Source organism: Ambystoma mexicanum, chromosome 2p, assembly GCF_040938575.1.
Source record: "Ambystoma mexicanum isolate Mex_15411 chromosome 2p, UKY_AmexF1_1, whole genome shotgun sequence".
Lineage (NCBI taxonomy): Eukaryota > Metazoa > Chordata > Amphibia > Caudata > Ambystomatidae > Ambystoma > Ambystoma mexicanum.
In genome coordinates, this window is record NC_090923.1 from 72,590,071 (window position 1) to 72,607,861 (window position 17,791).

At 43.8% G+C, this 17,791-nt stretch overlaps 1 protein-coding gene and 1 long non-coding RNA gene across 5 annotated transcripts in view; one reads left to right on the forward strand and one right to left on the reverse strand.

Moving 5' to 3' along the window:
* LOC138566217 (uncharacterized) overlaps positions 1–17,791 on the forward strand; it is a 616,718-nt gene that overhangs the window by 441,141 nt on the left and 157,786 nt on the right. Inside the window, exon 5 of one of the 3 annotated variants that reach the window (XR_011301872.1) lies at positions 13,245–13,651. The exons of 1 other annotated variant lie outside the window; for it this stretch is intronic. This is a non-coding gene — a long non-coding RNA (uncharacterized lncRNA). Of the gene's footprint in view, positions 1–6,635; positions 6,857–13,244; positions 13,652–17,791 lie in introns of those variants that run through there. One more of the 3 variants, XR_011301871.1, reaches the window with a different exon arrangement.
* LOC138566216 (uncharacterized) overlaps positions 1–17,791 on the reverse strand; it is a 232,980-nt gene that overhangs the window by 208,713 nt on the left and 6,476 nt on the right. Inside the window, exon 2 of one of the 2 annotated variants that reach the window (XM_069643272.1) lies at positions 15,061–15,198. The exons of the other annotated variant lie outside the window; for it this stretch is intronic. Coding sequence (XP_069499373.1) covers positions 15,061–15,198 — 138 coding nt within the window. The remainder of the gene's footprint in view (positions 1–15,060; positions 15,199–17,791) is intronic. 2 annotated transcript variants of the gene reach the window in all.

A 17,791-nucleotide genomic window follows, 5' to 3' on the forward strand; every position in this document is an offset into this window, starting at 1 on the left:
CTCCCTGGCTTCACAAGCACTCTGGAGAGCCTCCAAGCTCATCCGAGTCAATTTGCCATTTGCAATAGACTCCATTGTTTGTAATGCAGTTATCTTGTGCACAACTAAACCTTAATTTAATAAAGTGCGGATATCCTTTGTAAGTGGCACGGTTATACACTGATTCTTAAAACCATAAGCATCCCACCGCTGCCACCAGTGTGAAGAAGACCGGTGGGGGGTGTCTGTACTTCTGCTCTCTATATGGTAGAAGAGAGGCACAGCAGACCCCAGCCAAGATTCTCTATTACGGTAGCAATGGACGAGCAATCAAGGCCTAGCTTCTCAGGAGGTGATGCAGGCTGGTTCTTAAGTACAGTGTAGTCCCCAAGCCCCCACAAAGGAATGTTCACACACTGTTTTGGTTAGAACACAGCCTTTATATAATCAATATTCAAGGTTATGTACACTTATCATAATAACTCACTTTGTACTTAGGAAAATCAACAATGGCAAATATATACAATTCTAAAGTGGTACCACCCTTTGTATTAGATCTCATTAAAGTGCATCATCAATACTGTAACAATGTCACACAGATCAATAGAGTGAAACCAGCAATAGAGAGAGGAGAGAAAATAAGATGGTTGAGCAATAGGCAGAATACTGGCCCCTACCACTAGGCACAGTTCTGTGTGGAGATCCCCCCCACCTGGGCAACCTGTAAAATAAAGATATAGCACAAGCCCAGTCCATATATTGTTCTGCAAGTCTTATTCCCTCCTATAATGTTTTTACCCCCCCAATGTACCTGGTGGAGTCGAGTTCTTCGAAGAGGCGTCGACAGATCCTTCTTGAATGCCTTCCCTTTCAAGCGGGAGACACGGGGCGTCGAACGTCCGTCGACAAACAGGGTAGAACGGCGTCGATGAGGCGGCAGCTTCATCCGAGCGGTGCTCGTCGGCGTCGGAGCGTCGGCGTCCTGCAAGGCAGAGGCGTGCGGGGCACCTCGGTGACAATAGTTCTGGACCGCAAAGATTGTGGAGACGGAGGCCCAGCAAGGGCATCGAGTCGTTCGAGTCTTTGTGGTCTTCGGGTGGCGGGAAACCCACCGGCAGCTATCTCCTCAGCGCGTTGGTCGTTCTCGACTTTCTCCGGCAGGATAAAGCGGTCGACGGTGCGGACGAGGGAGTCCTTCGATTCGAATGTTCTTAGGCAAAGGAGCGGACGGCTCCGGTCGTCGGCGGCACGGCGTCAAGTGGTTCCCACGGCTGGGCAACACAACTTCGACGGCCTCCAGCGGTTACACAAGCCTGCGAACCCTGGTCGACGGCAATGGACTTCGACGGCGGCGATGTCCGGGTGCTTCACTTCGATCTCCTCGGCGGTCCCGTCTCGGGTCGGCAGCCTTTCGAGGGTCTGTCCTCCAGGGCGCTTCGGTGAAGATGGAGCGGTGCTCGATGGTCCCTCGGAGCACGGGAAGAGGGTGCCTTACCAGGTCCTCTCTCGGGTCAGTCTTCGACGATTTCGGCAGCCTTCGGATCGGTCGAGGCAAATGCAACAGCAAGTCTTCTTCTTCCAGCTGGACGTCGAGGATCAGCAGTTCCAGTTACTCTTAGAGTGGAGACTCAGCTCCAGAACGCTTCTGAACGCTTCTGAATGTTCCCTGAACCTCCTACCAGTGGTGAGAGGTCCCCAGATATACTATTCTGTCTCTCATCCACACTGCTGGCACACACTCAGCAGCCAATCATACAGAGGGGCATTCATGCAGTCAGTCAGCCAATCAGGCACACAGTGCATTCAGGACACACTCCTCCCTTTCAGACACTCACAACAAGGAATGTGGATTGGGACAAGTACCCAGCCATTCAACACTACACAATGCATTCAGGCCAGTTTCGGGCAGGGCTGTCTCAGTCTTTGTCTCTCATGCCAGAAACCAGACAACCACAACAAGGAGTGTATATTGGTCACACACTCCATTCACCCAGGTCCCACCCACAGGAGGTACCCACAACATACAGTCACTGGGAAGGCTCCAGTCAGTCTAGCTGGGCCTTCACAACAACACCATATATGGAACTTCCACCCAACAGCCAGTCAGGGGGAAGGGACAGAGTCAGGGCTTCCCAGGACTTTGGGAAACAAGGTAACAGGCAATAGAAAGCAAGAGGCCACAGGGGCCATCTTGTTTCCTATCAGGAATCAACTGATCCCAATGGCAGGGCCTGGGTATCCCAAAATGGAGGACACCCAGAGCACCTGTCAAATTCAGCATGGAGCTGCCACCAGCCCATACCCTGCTCTGTGGGCCACCCACAGGTGCCCAAAAACATACACTAGGGGCACAGGGTTGTACCCCTACCCATGGGTGCCATAAGGGTATCCCAAGGGTCTGTTCACCAAACCAAAAGAGAGAGCTGCACTGCCAGGAGTCCCACATGGACTCCTGGGCAGAAAACATGACAGAACACACGATAAAAAGCAGTAAAGGGCAAGGATTCAGAGGCCCTGTCCCTCTGATGCATTTCCAGCATCACAACTTGCATGTATTATTTACATGCAGCTAAGCGTCCTGACAAATCCATTCTGGACATTAACTATATCACTGTATATATCTGTTAAAGATAGCGGGCGTCTTTGAGAAGGTAACCCTCCACCTTTTCCTACCTTTTTCCCAGCTTTGGCTCGTCTAGGCTAGATAAACCCTTTCTCACCGTGGACAAGACACAACAGATTCCATTGAGCCTTTGCAAGCTCATTTTTGATTACTAATTAATGTTGGGAAATACCGACACCTAGCTACCGGGACTCTCTATACCTACCATTCCAGGTACCGAAGTCTACCCATGTATGATAAATCTAAAATTTGGTTTCCTAAACACGTGCTAATGCCTACTTTGTTTTTACACAAGGCTTTTTTCCTTTTTTTTCTTTGTTCTTCCTGCCACCTGTTTCCCTTTGAATTTAGCTTATAGTGACTTTGAGTATATGCTGAGGCGCACAGATGGTCTAAATAACTGATGTCGGATCGAGTATTGTACGAATCCCAACACATTTGGGAAATGTACCACAGACGACTCCTGTCCCTGATTTCTATACAAGGTGAGTAGTTTGTGCACCTCAATTCAGATCAGCAGCATGATTCAGTTTTTCACCATAGAATATGTCCTGTTTGATTGTTTTCTGGTGTTTTCTTTTCCTTTTGATACGTCAATATTGTTTTATTTTATTTTCTGCCCCCTATAGTGTGATCCACTATACCTACCCTGAGGAAGGCCTAACCACGGAGGCCAATCATACCGGAATGCCGAAACGTGTCTTCATGCTTGTGTTCATTTACCTATAGAACAGCATTGTCAACTGTTTTTTTAAAATTGATTTTACTTACACGTAGGCAGATAACAGGGTCATTCTTATTAATTAACCATGCCAATACCCTCCACAAACATACCAGGGTAATTTTTAGTACACCCTGGTAGTCTCCCTGCAGTAGCAATCTGTCTCCTGCATAGTACTCTGCCAATTTGGCTACAACCGCTTTAATTGTTTTACAATGATGGGTTGTCTTTTGTGGTTTATGTATATTTTTGAATGTTTCATTTTCTCTTTCTCCAATACTTGTATTAAACCTATGTGTAAAAAGATTTATAATTTAAAAAAGAATCTCAAACAAAAAACACTTTTTTGTATTCAATTAGGTTTGCACTCTGCGCAATGTATGCACTCTGCATAAGTTTGCACTATGCACAAGGACTTTTCTTTGGTTTCTTGTTACTCATGGAGCCATTTTTCTCTACATTCAAAACAATTGGAAATAATGACAAAAGTGTTGATTGTCAGAGGCATGGGTACCTTTTTGTTTATTCATTATAGAATTCATGACAGCTGTCTGGGTACATGTCCCTTAATACTTCCCATGCTTAAGCTCAACAGTTAAACGGAGCACCGCCATGAGCGGTCTTGCTAACCTTTATTCCCTTATACTCCACCTTTCCCAATATCCCGGCCACCTGCTCCCCTAACAGAGAAGCAAATAGACTTTTCATTTCCCCCACAACTAGGGGAAGCTGGTGTACCCTACAGCAGACTGTAAAAGATAGGACCCATATGATGGTGGTGGTGGGGCATTCGATTTTCTGCCCACTGGGGTGGATCTCTCTCCACCTATAGCAGATGCGGTCTTCTTCTACAAAATTTTTCATAGGCCTAGAATGGCCTTCCTATTTGTTAGCTATTTTCCCTTGTAGGTTGAAAGCAGGTATGTGTGCACAGTTCTTATAAGTTTTTATCATGCGTGTGAAAGTTAGAAGTCCCCTAAAATGCACTTAATCCTCCCAATAAGAGTCAAACAGGACACATCCCTGGAGGGAATGAAACCAAGACCAAGTGCTGGTGATATCAAAATCGTTTATCTAAAATAGGGCAAGTAGAATCTGCTCAGCTCACGCCGAGCGCTCTCTGCAGAAAACATGATACAAATCATTTTTATAGAGCTTTTGCATCATTCAAGAGAGAGGAGACCTAGGGTGCACATGAAGAGTTGGGATTGGTCACTAGGGATGGGCACCTATAGGTGCCATAGGGTCAGAGTGCTGTGGTTGGACCAGGATCACGTGGCGCGGTGATGACGCTCCTTGGGTCAATCGGTCAGCTAGGCTCATCGGATTGGCATGCGGTATCGGTGACTTTTGCAGTGTTACATATTCTATAAGATACTTAACATTTGTCCTTGTGGCCATTCATTCCCATTCATCCAATATTACACTATCTTGTTCTTCATGTTTTAAGGCCTGTGAATCTTGACACCAAAGGAAAGACATTTCTCAAGTGCAGGTTAACTATCATTGGGCACAGGTCATAGTGCAGTTCTTAAGTTCAATGTTAGATCTGTTACTGGGCGGTCTACGATGTTAATAGAACACAAAATATATTGTTCAAGGGGCTAAGACTTTAAGATCACAGTGTGGTCTGGAATGTCCATCTGGTAAAATGAAGTGGCCACTGAATTTAAGGCTTAGATTATACATTAAAGAAATGGGTCACACAGACACACAACATAATAGTCATAAGTCTTATCGTGGGGCTTAAAAGCAGGTGTTTAAACATCATTAAATCTCTGCTGATCTGTTTTGGCACTATGAAGGGTGGAGGAGAATCAAAACACCTTTGCGGTGCAGTCCTGCTTTGCATGGGGAGACGGGACCTTCTGAATGGCGTTTTGCATGCAGGCTTCTTTACACGTGGCCGTTACATTATGATTGTAATCTACTAGAGCACGTTATCATTTCTCTGTGTGCTCTCGTTGTTATAAAACTCATAATAATGATTTGCATATGCACGGGTTATTTTCCATCCTAAATTAAGCAGTCCATTACTGAATTCTCTACATGCAGGCCCTAATGCATATTATCATACTAAAACTATACTGGTTACAACATTTGATTGTTAAATTGCTTTTACACAATATCATGCATATATTTACATTGATCTTGGAAATTAGGCAGCTTCGTGCTGGCATGTACAGTGTTATGTTCTGTTATGCATTTTGTTATTGCAATCCATTTCTATTAAACTTCATACTACACATTAATACACATCACACTTATATAACTGGAACCTAACATTTGTGCTTCGGATTATACATATATTATACAATGCACCGATATGCTTATTGTTTTACTACGACCCTTTCATTGTTTTCACATACAAGGGAAACAGTTTATGAGCTATTTATTTTGATTGTTTGCGGAAGAGACTTTAGTTTTTCTCATGTTAAGGCGCGAACAACATGACATGCTCGAGGGTTGTTCTTAGTTATTTAACCATGTTCAAAGGATATGGGGGTGGTATTCTTAATGTCCTGGGTCTGCTTGGTGGGGGTAGCTTTATAGAAATGAATGGCTTTCTGCGGCTAGGTCAATGAGGTAAGACGGAAGACAGAAGATACAGTGCAAAGTTTGTTGCATTCGCGCGGCTAGTCTCTCATGAGAACCGGGCGGGTGCAAAGATGACAGAAGGGAGGAGGTTGGGAGAATAGCTTGTTTGCTGTGCGCGTTTTGCGTGAAGGCCTGCGTTCTAATTTCATGGCAGGCCTGCCAGTATGTGAAACAAAATGGAGTTGGTGGCCCACAAAATGGAGTCCAGTCGGACTCTGATCTGGACTGGTCTCAGGGGTCACAGTTCCTAGGGGTATTCCCGCACGGGTGCTCCGGGGCCAGGACCCTGAACTCAGAGCAGCCGCAACTGGACCGACCCAGGAAGTGTGCGAACGGAGGGGGGGGGGCTCCAAGGCCCCCTCCTCCCACTCACGTGCCCTCCTCTGGCCATCATGTAACATTTTACCAGCAGTTCACTGAAGCCATTCTTGATGATATTTTAAAATCTTCTCTTCATATTGCACATTTGGTCGAAAAGCAACACACACGTCCATCTATATCACTACGATCCAAGCAAGGCAGATGGTACATCAAACCTCTGTGGTGGGTTATAATTATTTCTTTTAGAATATAGTAGGGACTTGTGCTGTAAGGGTTCCCTCCTTCATTTTTCTAAGGGCAACTATGCCATTGAATTTCGGATGCACTTTTTGAAGTTTGCTGGTACACTTATCAGGGTCATTAGTTTTATATTTGTTTGTTTCTCTTTCTCAGGTGGTACAGACATGGTGGCTTTATGGGAGATTTGGATACCGCAATCGATGAGTAATACCCGCCTGTGTCGTTCGAGCCATTCGCCACAAATTCCCCAGTTACAGCGGACAGTACAGGGGATTTGCTTATACTGTACTTCAACCTCAAGTATACAATTTATAGTTTGTCGGTGCCATCATCACCACCCAATTCAATAAAATACAACTGGGTAAATAAGGATATTTTTTGAGTTTTTCAGTGAGTCAATCGTCTATGAGTGTCATGCTAGAATGGTTGTTGCCCGGTTGGACTGTGAACAAATGGGGGCACTGCAAATAATTTGCAAAGTGGTCCCATATTACACATTTTGATCTAGCTCCACCCTTTTCCTATGATATAAGGCACACCGGGAAGTCTTCACAGTACCCAGTAGCCCAGTCCAGCCCTGGTTGGTGCACTTTTGCGCTCACCTTGTCCCCATCCATCCCCCATCCATTATCAATGGCATCCCACACCTATGACCGTGCCCTCCCAAGGGGGCTGGGTGGGTGTGACCCCCCCAAGTTGTCAAACACCATGTACACTTCAAAGGGATTTTCCGCACAGTGACCATTGTCCACATGCCTCTCCACACACTGTCTCCCCAGACTCCCCTCTTCAAAGCCCAGGCCCTGCAATCAACAAACGTTTGTGTCCCTCCAGCATTGTTCCAGCCTGTTCACACTCACCTCAGGCCCATCCACCCACCCTTCCAGTATCAATGGCATCCCACACCTATGACTTTCGTAGGCCTATGCCCGTGCGCTGGAAAGGCGGCCTGGTTAGTTCATACGGCAGATGGGAACCATTGGGATGGAGGCAGAGTGGGTGTCTATGAACACGTCATCCATTCACATACACACCCACTTGTGTAAGCCTTTACATACACCTTGAGATTACCTTGAGAACATCTGGGAGATCTACTAGGTATATCCTCATCGAGCTACCTGTTCACCGGATATGTGTTCCTCTGCTTGCTGAATCCACCCATCTGTTTGCCAAAGTAAGGGTAAGTCAAATAATTACTTCCCTATGTTAATCGAACGTTACTATGAAGGTTTATGTCGATTTCAATCAACTGTACCCAGGATTTTAATGTTCATGTATCTCAAAGACTTGCGAATGAGCGATTAGTTCAGGCATTTTCTTCTCGATAACTGCCATAATTCATCACTGTGCATTGTAGTAGAATGCGCAGTATAACAATTGTATAATGAAGTTTTCACAGAGTTCACTGGGCTAGTACACAGCTTTTCTGTCTTTATTCCAATAAAACTTGAAAGACAAATCTCTGGTGAAAATTGCTTTATTCACATTCATCCTGTGTTATTCTTGCTAATAGTTCATATTTCTTTATACAGATCTCACGCACTTTAAGAATTCCATCATGTGTGGTTCTCGGTTGCACTTCTGCAAGCCACGTCAAAGGACCGGGTACTATCCTGCATGTATTCCCAAAGGACATTGATTTAATAAGAAGATGGCTTAGAAATTGCGGTTTAAGGGGACAATATTGAAAGTAGGGCCCAGGAAATCTTGGCCGACGCGAGGGCCATTCAATCCCGCGTCTGCAGCCTGCACTTCACCCAGGATATGTACGACCAGTCAATGTACACAGAAAAACGTCAACAGCGAGTTCTTCCGAAATTGCTTCCAAATACTATTCCAACTCAATTTCTGCATGGGACTGGTGAGGCGAGTAGTGAACGTTGTGTTTGTTATGTTTGTTGGTATGTAGGACGATGGTCTGCATTAATAAGTATTATCTTCCATCTGTCTATCTACATCACTGTTCTATTACTCCATTTAACATAGTGACTGGACTCAATACAAGTGTCTAATATTTCATCTTTGTATACTTCTTTTTTCCCCGCTTTCTGTAGTCTCTAACCACCAATTGTGATCCTTGCTAAAAACCTCTGCAGTGCCCCTTAGACATTATGTTTGGGAAATGTGTTGGGTGAGATATCCTTCTTCACTTAGAGCACACTGACGGAAGTACAGACCCTCTCAAGCGACGAAACCACCAACACGCCTTCTATCCCAATGGTGAGCCCTACCAACCTGCACAAAGTGAAATTTTATAGCGTTGCACAAGTCCACGTTCCAAGTACTAATTTTCCTTTTCCATTGTACTTACTATTTTCTGACATTGGGCTGACAATGAAGGAGCAAGATTCTGCATCAATTTCTTTTCCGGAGTAAACATCAACATCATACACATACCAAGTAATTATATTACACTACTCTTTGTATGCGATTGAACTACTTGCATGTGGTATGATTTCAACATAAACATATCAAAATGTATTATGTGCAGTACTGGCTATTTGTACAAAGTCGCAGGTATGGGTTTGTGAATGTGTGTACTATTGTCTGCATTTCAGTACAGTATGTACCTTCTTCAGCAGTGCATTTTTTCTGTTTCATTTCGCTTTTTTATCAGTATTAAAACAAGTGTTGTATTATAGGTGGATGGTGGAACTTCGACGCTATCTCGTCCTCCTTTGGAACTGGTCCACAGCTTGAGGTATTTCTATTCACATTTCACTTTCACAAATCGCAGTACATCCAAAATTGGATATACTTTGAGACATAGATGTATGTGGCCGTGCACTGTTTAAAACATTTCTGATTTTGGTAGTAACATTGCACTTCCACCCCCTAATGCAGAACAGTTACCCAGGACACATTACAAAGCAAAATACTTTGCAGCACAACATTGTAATCACTATGTTTTTACAGGGTGACCTCAAATCAAGTCCCTGTTTGAACTCTGATGGATAACAGGTGAAATATGAACTAAATGTTATGATCAAGCCAGGTACACTCGATTCGAGGTTTTGTCCATACTAACGTTCTATTTGTGTTGCGACAGCAATCTAACAGTATATGGTTCAAAGTCTATGTAAAATTATTAGCTTGAAGGTGCTCTGTCGAAAACACATTTTTATTGTGCACCTTGGCTGACATTGTATTTTTTGTATATTACTCTATTCACTAGAAGAGGCGCCTGGAACCGAGGTATACATTTTTTAAGTGAAATCGGGCATCACATTGCATTCTGAATACATTTTCATTATGTCGCTATCTTTTCCAGTCCATCTAGTTGTTTTCAATTTGTAGATATGTACTTATGTTTGCTTCTAAATTAAATTTGCTGTATCAAAACCATTTAGAAATGTTTTTTGCAGCTTTGTCGCCGTCTTCAAAGAGAAGGCCAGTGTTTCGAAGCAAATCAAGAAACCAGGGGTAAAGAACGTACCAGTTTTAGTCTTTATAGGTTTTTAGTTGCAACATTGTATGTTCTGTATGTGTGCAATATATTCAGCATCTTCTTCTATTTATTCTTTTATAAGCCCAGAAGTAAGAGGAGTATAATCGCTTGAAACCAAAGATTTTGCTTGCCAAACAGATTTCACATTGGAGCAACTAATATCTCAGGCTCAGTGTGGCACAGTCAACAAGCAGACTAGTGATGCATTTGTACAGTGGCCGGAAAATAAATGGACATTCGACCCTTACAAAGTCAGCCTGGACTATTGCTACTTGGGGCAAGGTCGAACACATGAAAATGAAGAAAGTCATGATGCATTGGAACTGCTTGGCGCCCCCTTCACACAATCTACACCCGCTAAAAATGTCCTACCAAAAAAACATTTAAAGGTAGCTGTTTCTCCAATTCATGTTGAATTATCACATCATGAACTGACAGATATTGGTTGAAGCTACAACGAAATTGACCGATGATCTTGCACAAGATCTAAACTACAGTTTTCAAAGTTTTGAGGATTTGTCCACCACAACCGAGTCACAAAAATCAGTAATGCAGGGCGATTGGCTACTAAAGGAGCAAAAGTACATTGTGTTCCAGCTGCCTGATATGAGATTGTACTCGAGCCATTGATGAATGTGTCTTGCGTATTACAAGGCACTAACCTGAAAATTCAAGCAACCTGTGTCCAACTCCATAATACATTTACATGGTCTGCTCAACCGATGCTCTGCAAAGTGGAAGCTGGGAATATACTTTGTGCAGCAGCTTTACTGTTCAGCTGATCCACTTTTAGCAAGATTTCCAGTTTTTTTCAGTTTCTGGGTCTTGAGTTCCAAGCTAAAACTCAATACTACAAATACCAAAGGGAATTCTTATTCCCCGCTATTAGTGAAACCTGGAAAATTAAACAAATGTGAATTGAGAGCACATTCTCCGGCAAACGTTACTGGCTAGCTGGCGACGGAGAGTGTGAAGGCCAGGATTTTCCGCAAAAGTACTGCACTTGCCACTTTCAAGACATGGAAAGTTAACAAATTGTGAGTTCTGTCGTTGTGCAGGTTTTGGAATGTTCATCGTCTGTTGCCATGGAGAAACATGGCTTCATCAAATCTGTTGTACTTCTGAAATCCAGGGGAATGGAAAGGCCATTCGATTGCGAAGGCCATGCGAGAGCAGTTTCCACACATTCGGCATCAATTTGATTTGTGGCACGCTGCTAAATCGATCAATAAACAAATTACAGCTTCTGAGAAAAAGAAAGGTTCAGAAAACCTTATAAAATGGTGTCAGTCCATCAGCAAACATCTCTGGTGGAGCTCCAAAACTGTGATGGTTCTGTGGAAATTCTACTTGAGAAATGGCGTTCATTGATGCACCATTGTATCAACGTACACGCAATTCCACAAATGTGCACATGGACCGTTGTCGAGGGAGGAGGAATGATAGAAGAAGTGGTTGGAGCATGTTCACTGCCACACAAAGCACTTGAAGATTGTATATGACTAAAGGCTTTCAAGAGACCTGAAGGGACTCACAGAATTCTGTCACTCTGGATATTTGGAGGTGTTCCATAATATGTGCCTAAAGTACAGGCCCAATAGCTTGCACTTTGTGATAGACGGTATGGAGGCGAGAACGAGATTAGCCGTACTTGCCCATAATAACGTAGGTAGGGAGCAAGCGAGAACTTCAGATAAATTGGGGATGCCACGTTACTACACGGCCTTTACAAAACAAAGCAAACAATGGTTGGCCAAGCGATATACGAGGAAATGAATTTTGAATTTGTCAAAGATCTGACAATGACTGTGTTAGACATGCATACTCAGGGACTGAAAGCTGATTTTGATTCTAGGACCCATACAATGCCACAAATCATTGCAAACAAGCCTTGTGCTCCAAAATCCGAACTTGTCGTAAAGCGTAGTTCTAGATTCAAATGATTTGTAGCTCTCTGTAAAATGTGATTGCATTCACATCTGGAGGTGTTATCGATGCCAAATTATAAATGACAAAAAATAAAATGTGAATTCAAAAGAAACTGTAATTGAATATTACACCCCTTGGTCAAACTCAGTTATTGGTTTATACAGTGCCAATTTTTTGGAGTTTCACTAGATCATACAAATATATTGTCCAGTTCATTCAATTGTCTGAATTCTTGCAACAACAAAAAAAGAAAAAAAAGAAATCACGAAAGTTCTCTCAAGACTGAATGTTGGTGCCTTTGAAAAGGCCCACACAGAACCAGTGCTCTCAACACAGTGAGCATCAGGTTGAAGGTGAGATGATAGGAGGCACACTGCTCCGGGAAAGCAGACAGAGACATTCAATGTTGGCTTTGTTATCCTGTGCCACCTAGGTATGCTCAGCCTTCTGAAAACTGGACGCCAAGGGCACACCCTACTCGAATAGTGGGAACCAATTCTTCAACGCCTCATGCCCATTTCTGACTTGACATAGACATCCCAAGAAGAACCGTTTTTTCATTCAGTGGCACGATCATGCACTTTCACCAGCTACTGCCATTTTAAAAACATGTTGACACACTGCTCAGGGATGTGCTATGTCGCCTGTCTTGCATGATGGCTACTGAGTGCTGACCCAGGCCCATTTTGGAAGGCCACAGCGCCAGTAATGAGATCACACACAGTGTTGGAACATGCACCGTTCATTGGTAAGACAGTGTACATAACAGTATTACATTGGGGGAGGTAGGCTACAATTGGTCCGTCTAGTGATTGCAGCGTGTGTAAGCTAGGTTCATCTCTCCATGTAGCTCTGTTTTTTTCCCGCATTCTTTGCCGAAATCAAAAGCTAAACGTCTCTGCCTTTGAATAGGACAAGTGCCTTATTGTGAAATGTCCTTGGACACCAGGCAGCAATCGCTCCAAGGACAAACGTTTTCGGGTATATTAAAAAATATATATAATTTTAACTATATTTAGAGAGCACATGCCTGGCGAATTTAGTGTGAAACTGTGTGATACATTGTACAAAGTGGTTGCTCGTGGACACAAACTAAGCATGGAATTTCCAGAAATTATGTAAATTCAAGTTTACATAACATTTTTATTGGGATTAAAAACGAGTAGGGTGCTGTGATGTATGCATAAAAATGAATTTGCAGTGGGGTAAAGTTTGTCAGTGTGCACTGTGATTGCTTTTTTGGAACAGTAATCTTGCATGCTTTGTTACAATGACATCTGTGCTTACGATTAGGTTTCCAACAGTCATGAGTTATACGTAAACTTTTTTTAAATTGAAATAAAGAACGGCTCCTGAAATGTATTTTTACTGTGTTTTGTTTGCAGATACTTTTTACCGTACTGCCCGTGCCACAGCTTCCAGGTGCCAGCAGATGAGTTTTGGAATCAACACTGGAGAATTACCAGAAGCATTATTTTTTCGATCAGCGTTATGTGGGACGATTGATATGGCCCTATATGTTCATTCGCATTTCCGGCAATAAGGAGCAACAGGTCCGCTTTCATGATGTAAGAACGTGGAGAAGCTTGGAAGTTGGGCTTTGGAACTGCAAAAAGACATGTCAAAAGGATAAAGAACATTCATGAGCGTTCATCGCAATCTGCGTAGCTCGAGAGTCATGCAACCATCGTCAGCTCCAACTTACCCGCAAAATTTTAAAATTGTTTGTGCCCTGGAATTTATCATTTCTAGTGAACATTCTTTGAAAAATAAAAGCACTAACAACATTGCAGACTACTGTTGATGTATTATTGAAATATTGCATGCGCAAATGCTATTTAGGGCAAGACAGAGAAGGTACGCGGTGTGTGAGGATGTCTGTGTTTATCTTCCCGTTTCTGCGGGCGTGTGTGATAACGCGGCACTTTGGGCTACGCTGACCACGAACGTAATGACAATAGGTGGAGCAAATCGTTGGGACAAGCGATGTCAGCTTCGGGGGGCGTGTGTTTTGATTTATTGCCACAAGCACACTTGAACTTAGGGTGATCGATCCACGGATAAGATTAGCACAAGATGGCCGCACCAAACAGGTTGTTTTCGCATGTGTAAAAGTGAGGAAAACTAAGGTATGATGCATCAGAAAGTTTTTTACGATCCATCACTGTATGCTTATTACGATTTGCCCGAACGATAAGGACAATACAATTTTTTAGCGCACAATTCCTTTAAACATCAAAAGACAAGTCTGCTATCAAACCTTAAACACACAATACAATTCATGTTTGCTTTACTATGTAATTGGCTAGGTTTTTATGTTTTTAACATTTAAATATATACAGGAGAGATCAAATGGCCAGAACTTAGAAAAATAATGAAAGGTGTGTTTTGTCACAATGCAGAAAGCTGCAGCATACTAATGATGCCCATACAGTTTGCACACGTCGGCTGGATGTCACATACATTTTACTTTCTTGCAAAAGAGAAAAGTCAATTTTACTCTCTTAAATACATTTTATTTTTAAAAATCACATTTACTCTCAAAGTTTAAAAATAGGGAGTAAGATACTCCCACCTCAAAATCTTATCTGGAGCACTGGTCAGAGTAAACACCCGTTGCTGGAGCTCACACCCTACTCTAGAGCTACTAACTGCTCCATATAGATCTTATTATTGACATGATGTCTGATCATGTGCAGAGCAAGCCCCAGCCAGTAAGAGGGACTCTTACCAAAACATCAGACGTCCTCGTCTCCAAGGCTCACAACCTAACAGTGAACACTCTTATTTACACAAATACTACCAATATCTAGCAAAACACATGCACAATTACTAACAAAAGCAAGCAATAAACATCTTTATGTCGATGATTTACAATGATGTAGATCCTTCCTGTCACCTTACCTCAAGAAGAGGGTACTCAACCCTTCTAAAGTGCTCTTCTCTAGAACTTACGGATATACTTCAGATACAACATTGTGTTTCCCGACTAAGGGGACCTTCCCCACCAAAGAAACGACAATCAATAATAGAATTCAAGCAAGAAGAAGATATCAAAACCACTGTATTTTATGCGAAACGTGCACTCAACTTACTATGCGTCTTCCGAGTCAACCCCAATTCCGTGTTCCCTTAAACAGCCTGCACAGCCGACACCCCCAATCCAGACAGAATTTTAAGGGAAACACAGCGTCTGCTCACCCTCTGATTTGTTGCGAGTACGGACTCCTCTCTGATGGCGGGCGCTGGGGCCCAGGACATGCAGCAGGGAGTCTTGCATTTTCGGGGAGGGGCTGGAAATCATATCAGGGTCACCAGATGTAGACCCTTGATGTCTACCTAAAATAACGAAGAGAGGCACGAGTTGTAAAACACAGCTTTAATGCAATGCAATAACGAACGAGTGGTCAGCCAGTCTAGTGAGACCAGAAAACTGACCTCTCAACCCACCCACATTGGGCAGTATTTGAAGGCGAAAAGCACACAATAAGAATACATTCCAGACAACTGGTGTATGCTAATTCCAGCCCATCTAGTATTCTCCTACCTATACAAATCTAATAACACAGAAATTGGCCTACCTTGTTTGGCTAATATAGTAACGCGATAGGTCATGTGCATCCCACATCAGAGGCCCACCATGTAGTTAATACGAAGAGAAATCTTCCTATGCATAGCTAAATATAGTTATATTCAATAACTTGCAACCAGACATTCCAAACCCACGTTGGAGTCTGTCCTTATAACTATAGTCTGCTTATGCAAAAGACAAACCATTAGTTTTTGGAACATTCTCGTCTCTAGGAGAGGTTTCTCTGGGAATATACAGCAGAGGACTAGCTCGTGGGACAATAATTTCATATTCTGTGCTACCAATTCACGTTGTCGTGTACTTGGCAGTCTTAGAGACTCTCTAGAGTGCGATAGAAACGAAACCCAATTCAATATTCACTTCAATAATATTCACAAAGCCTACATTTTCTCTTGCGTTTAAAACATTGGACCTGTATGACAGACGCCACCATGAGATCTTGCACCCGAAGAACTTCCCTGTCCTTGCACAGCAGAAAACACAAAATATGCTGCAGGCAGACAGCCCGGTCCATCAGCACCAGATTCCTCCCCTGTGCAGTCCATAAACTAACCCCTATTTAATGCAGAAGGTTCCAAACAAGAAGCGTCCCAATTGATCAAGAAACCCAAAGATTTAAACGCTCCACAAACAATGGTCACATGCTCCATCAATCACTCCCTGGAGGAAACCTTGATCAACCAATCCAGGTACAGAAACTCCTGCATCCCCCTAGCCTGTGCCACCACTGAACACAACACCTTTGTAAATATCTCGAAGCCGACTACAGGCCAAGGGGAAGGACCCAGAACTGGAAATGCCATCCCAAGAAGAGAAATGCAATTCCAATGCAACCTCCAAATGGGCACATAAAAGTATGCATCCTGGAGATCCAAGGATCCAAAATGTTTGCATTTCTCGATTAATCGGATGATCCTCTGCAGAATCTCCTCTTAAAATGCAGAGTCTGCACAAACATTTTTTACCTCTTGAGGTCCATAATCAGAGGGAACTTGCCATTGGGTTTGGGCACCGACAAATATAACAGGGTAGAACCCAAGATCTCTCTTTTTCCTGGGAACCTCCTGGATTTCCCCCTTCTCCAATAGTTCCAAGACACTCTGGGTCATGGCCAGAGCACACTCCGCCCTCCTGGAAAGCAAAGTCGCCAATGATCCTGAGGAAGCAAGACAAATTTGATCCGGTATCCCCATTGAACAATGATTTTCTCCCAGGTCCGCAGATACGGCCATCCAAGATGGCCAGAACCTGCAGAGCCTGGCTCCAACACATTTGGCATCTGGACTTCTCTAAAGGCACCGGAACAAAAGGATTTGCTAGACTCCTGCAGCCCCTTTGATTGCCTTCTACCAGGAGGGTGCAGAAAACTCTTCCTTGACACAGCATCCAAAACCTATTGCGGCCCCAGTTGCCCCAGGCCTGTGCTTCACCTCAGAGCGCTGATGAAGCTGGTCAACGTGCTTATCCGCTTGGAACACAATGCACCCTGTCCTCTAGAAAATCACCAAACAACATCTTGCCCTCAAATGTAATCTTCAAGGCCACTGACTTCTGATGCCTGTCAGAATGCCACTCTCAGCGGTGCAAGTGTCTGTGGCCCAAGACCATAGCCTGTCATGGCCACCGATGCACACAAACCCCATCATATGCCAAACCCGACAGGAGCGCCACCTGTGACTGCATAGCCTGCAACAGGGGAGCACAGTCCACCCCTTCCACCTCAAGCTGAACCAATTAATTTAAAAAAAAAAAACCACAGTAGTCTCAGTTATGTAAGTGGTGTATGTGGCAGCCCGAAAGGCTGTGGGCGCTCCAGCATAAGATCCTTTCAGGGCCAGATCCACCTTTTTTTCCACAGGAGCACGGACGGCCAACTCCTCAGCCGCCATCGATGAGTGACGCACCAGGCTGGACAGGATAGTATCCACCTGAAGCTCCTGAGTAAGCACTCCCTCCTCTCCGTGTAAGGGATAATGCTTGGCCATAAAGTGAGGAATCGCCACCTTTTCAGGCACCCATCAGTCCTTGAGAAGTTCCTGCCGAATCTCAGGAAACAACAGCAGTCCCGCACCAATAGTATATTTAAAAACTGAAACGGAGGAAGCCTGGATCCAGAAGCCACATTAGGCACGGGGGAGTGGTGGGTTAGAGGGATTGGTTGATAAAACCACACGTACCCTGCCAAATGTTTCAACACTGCAGCCAGTGCCTCTTTACCCAGGTACTTCACCTTAGGATCCTCGGCATCAGACAGCATTGTGAAAGGAAGATGTGGATTCCTTGTCAGAAGAGACCGATGACAACACCAGACCCTTGGATCGTCTGGATTTCTTACTCACA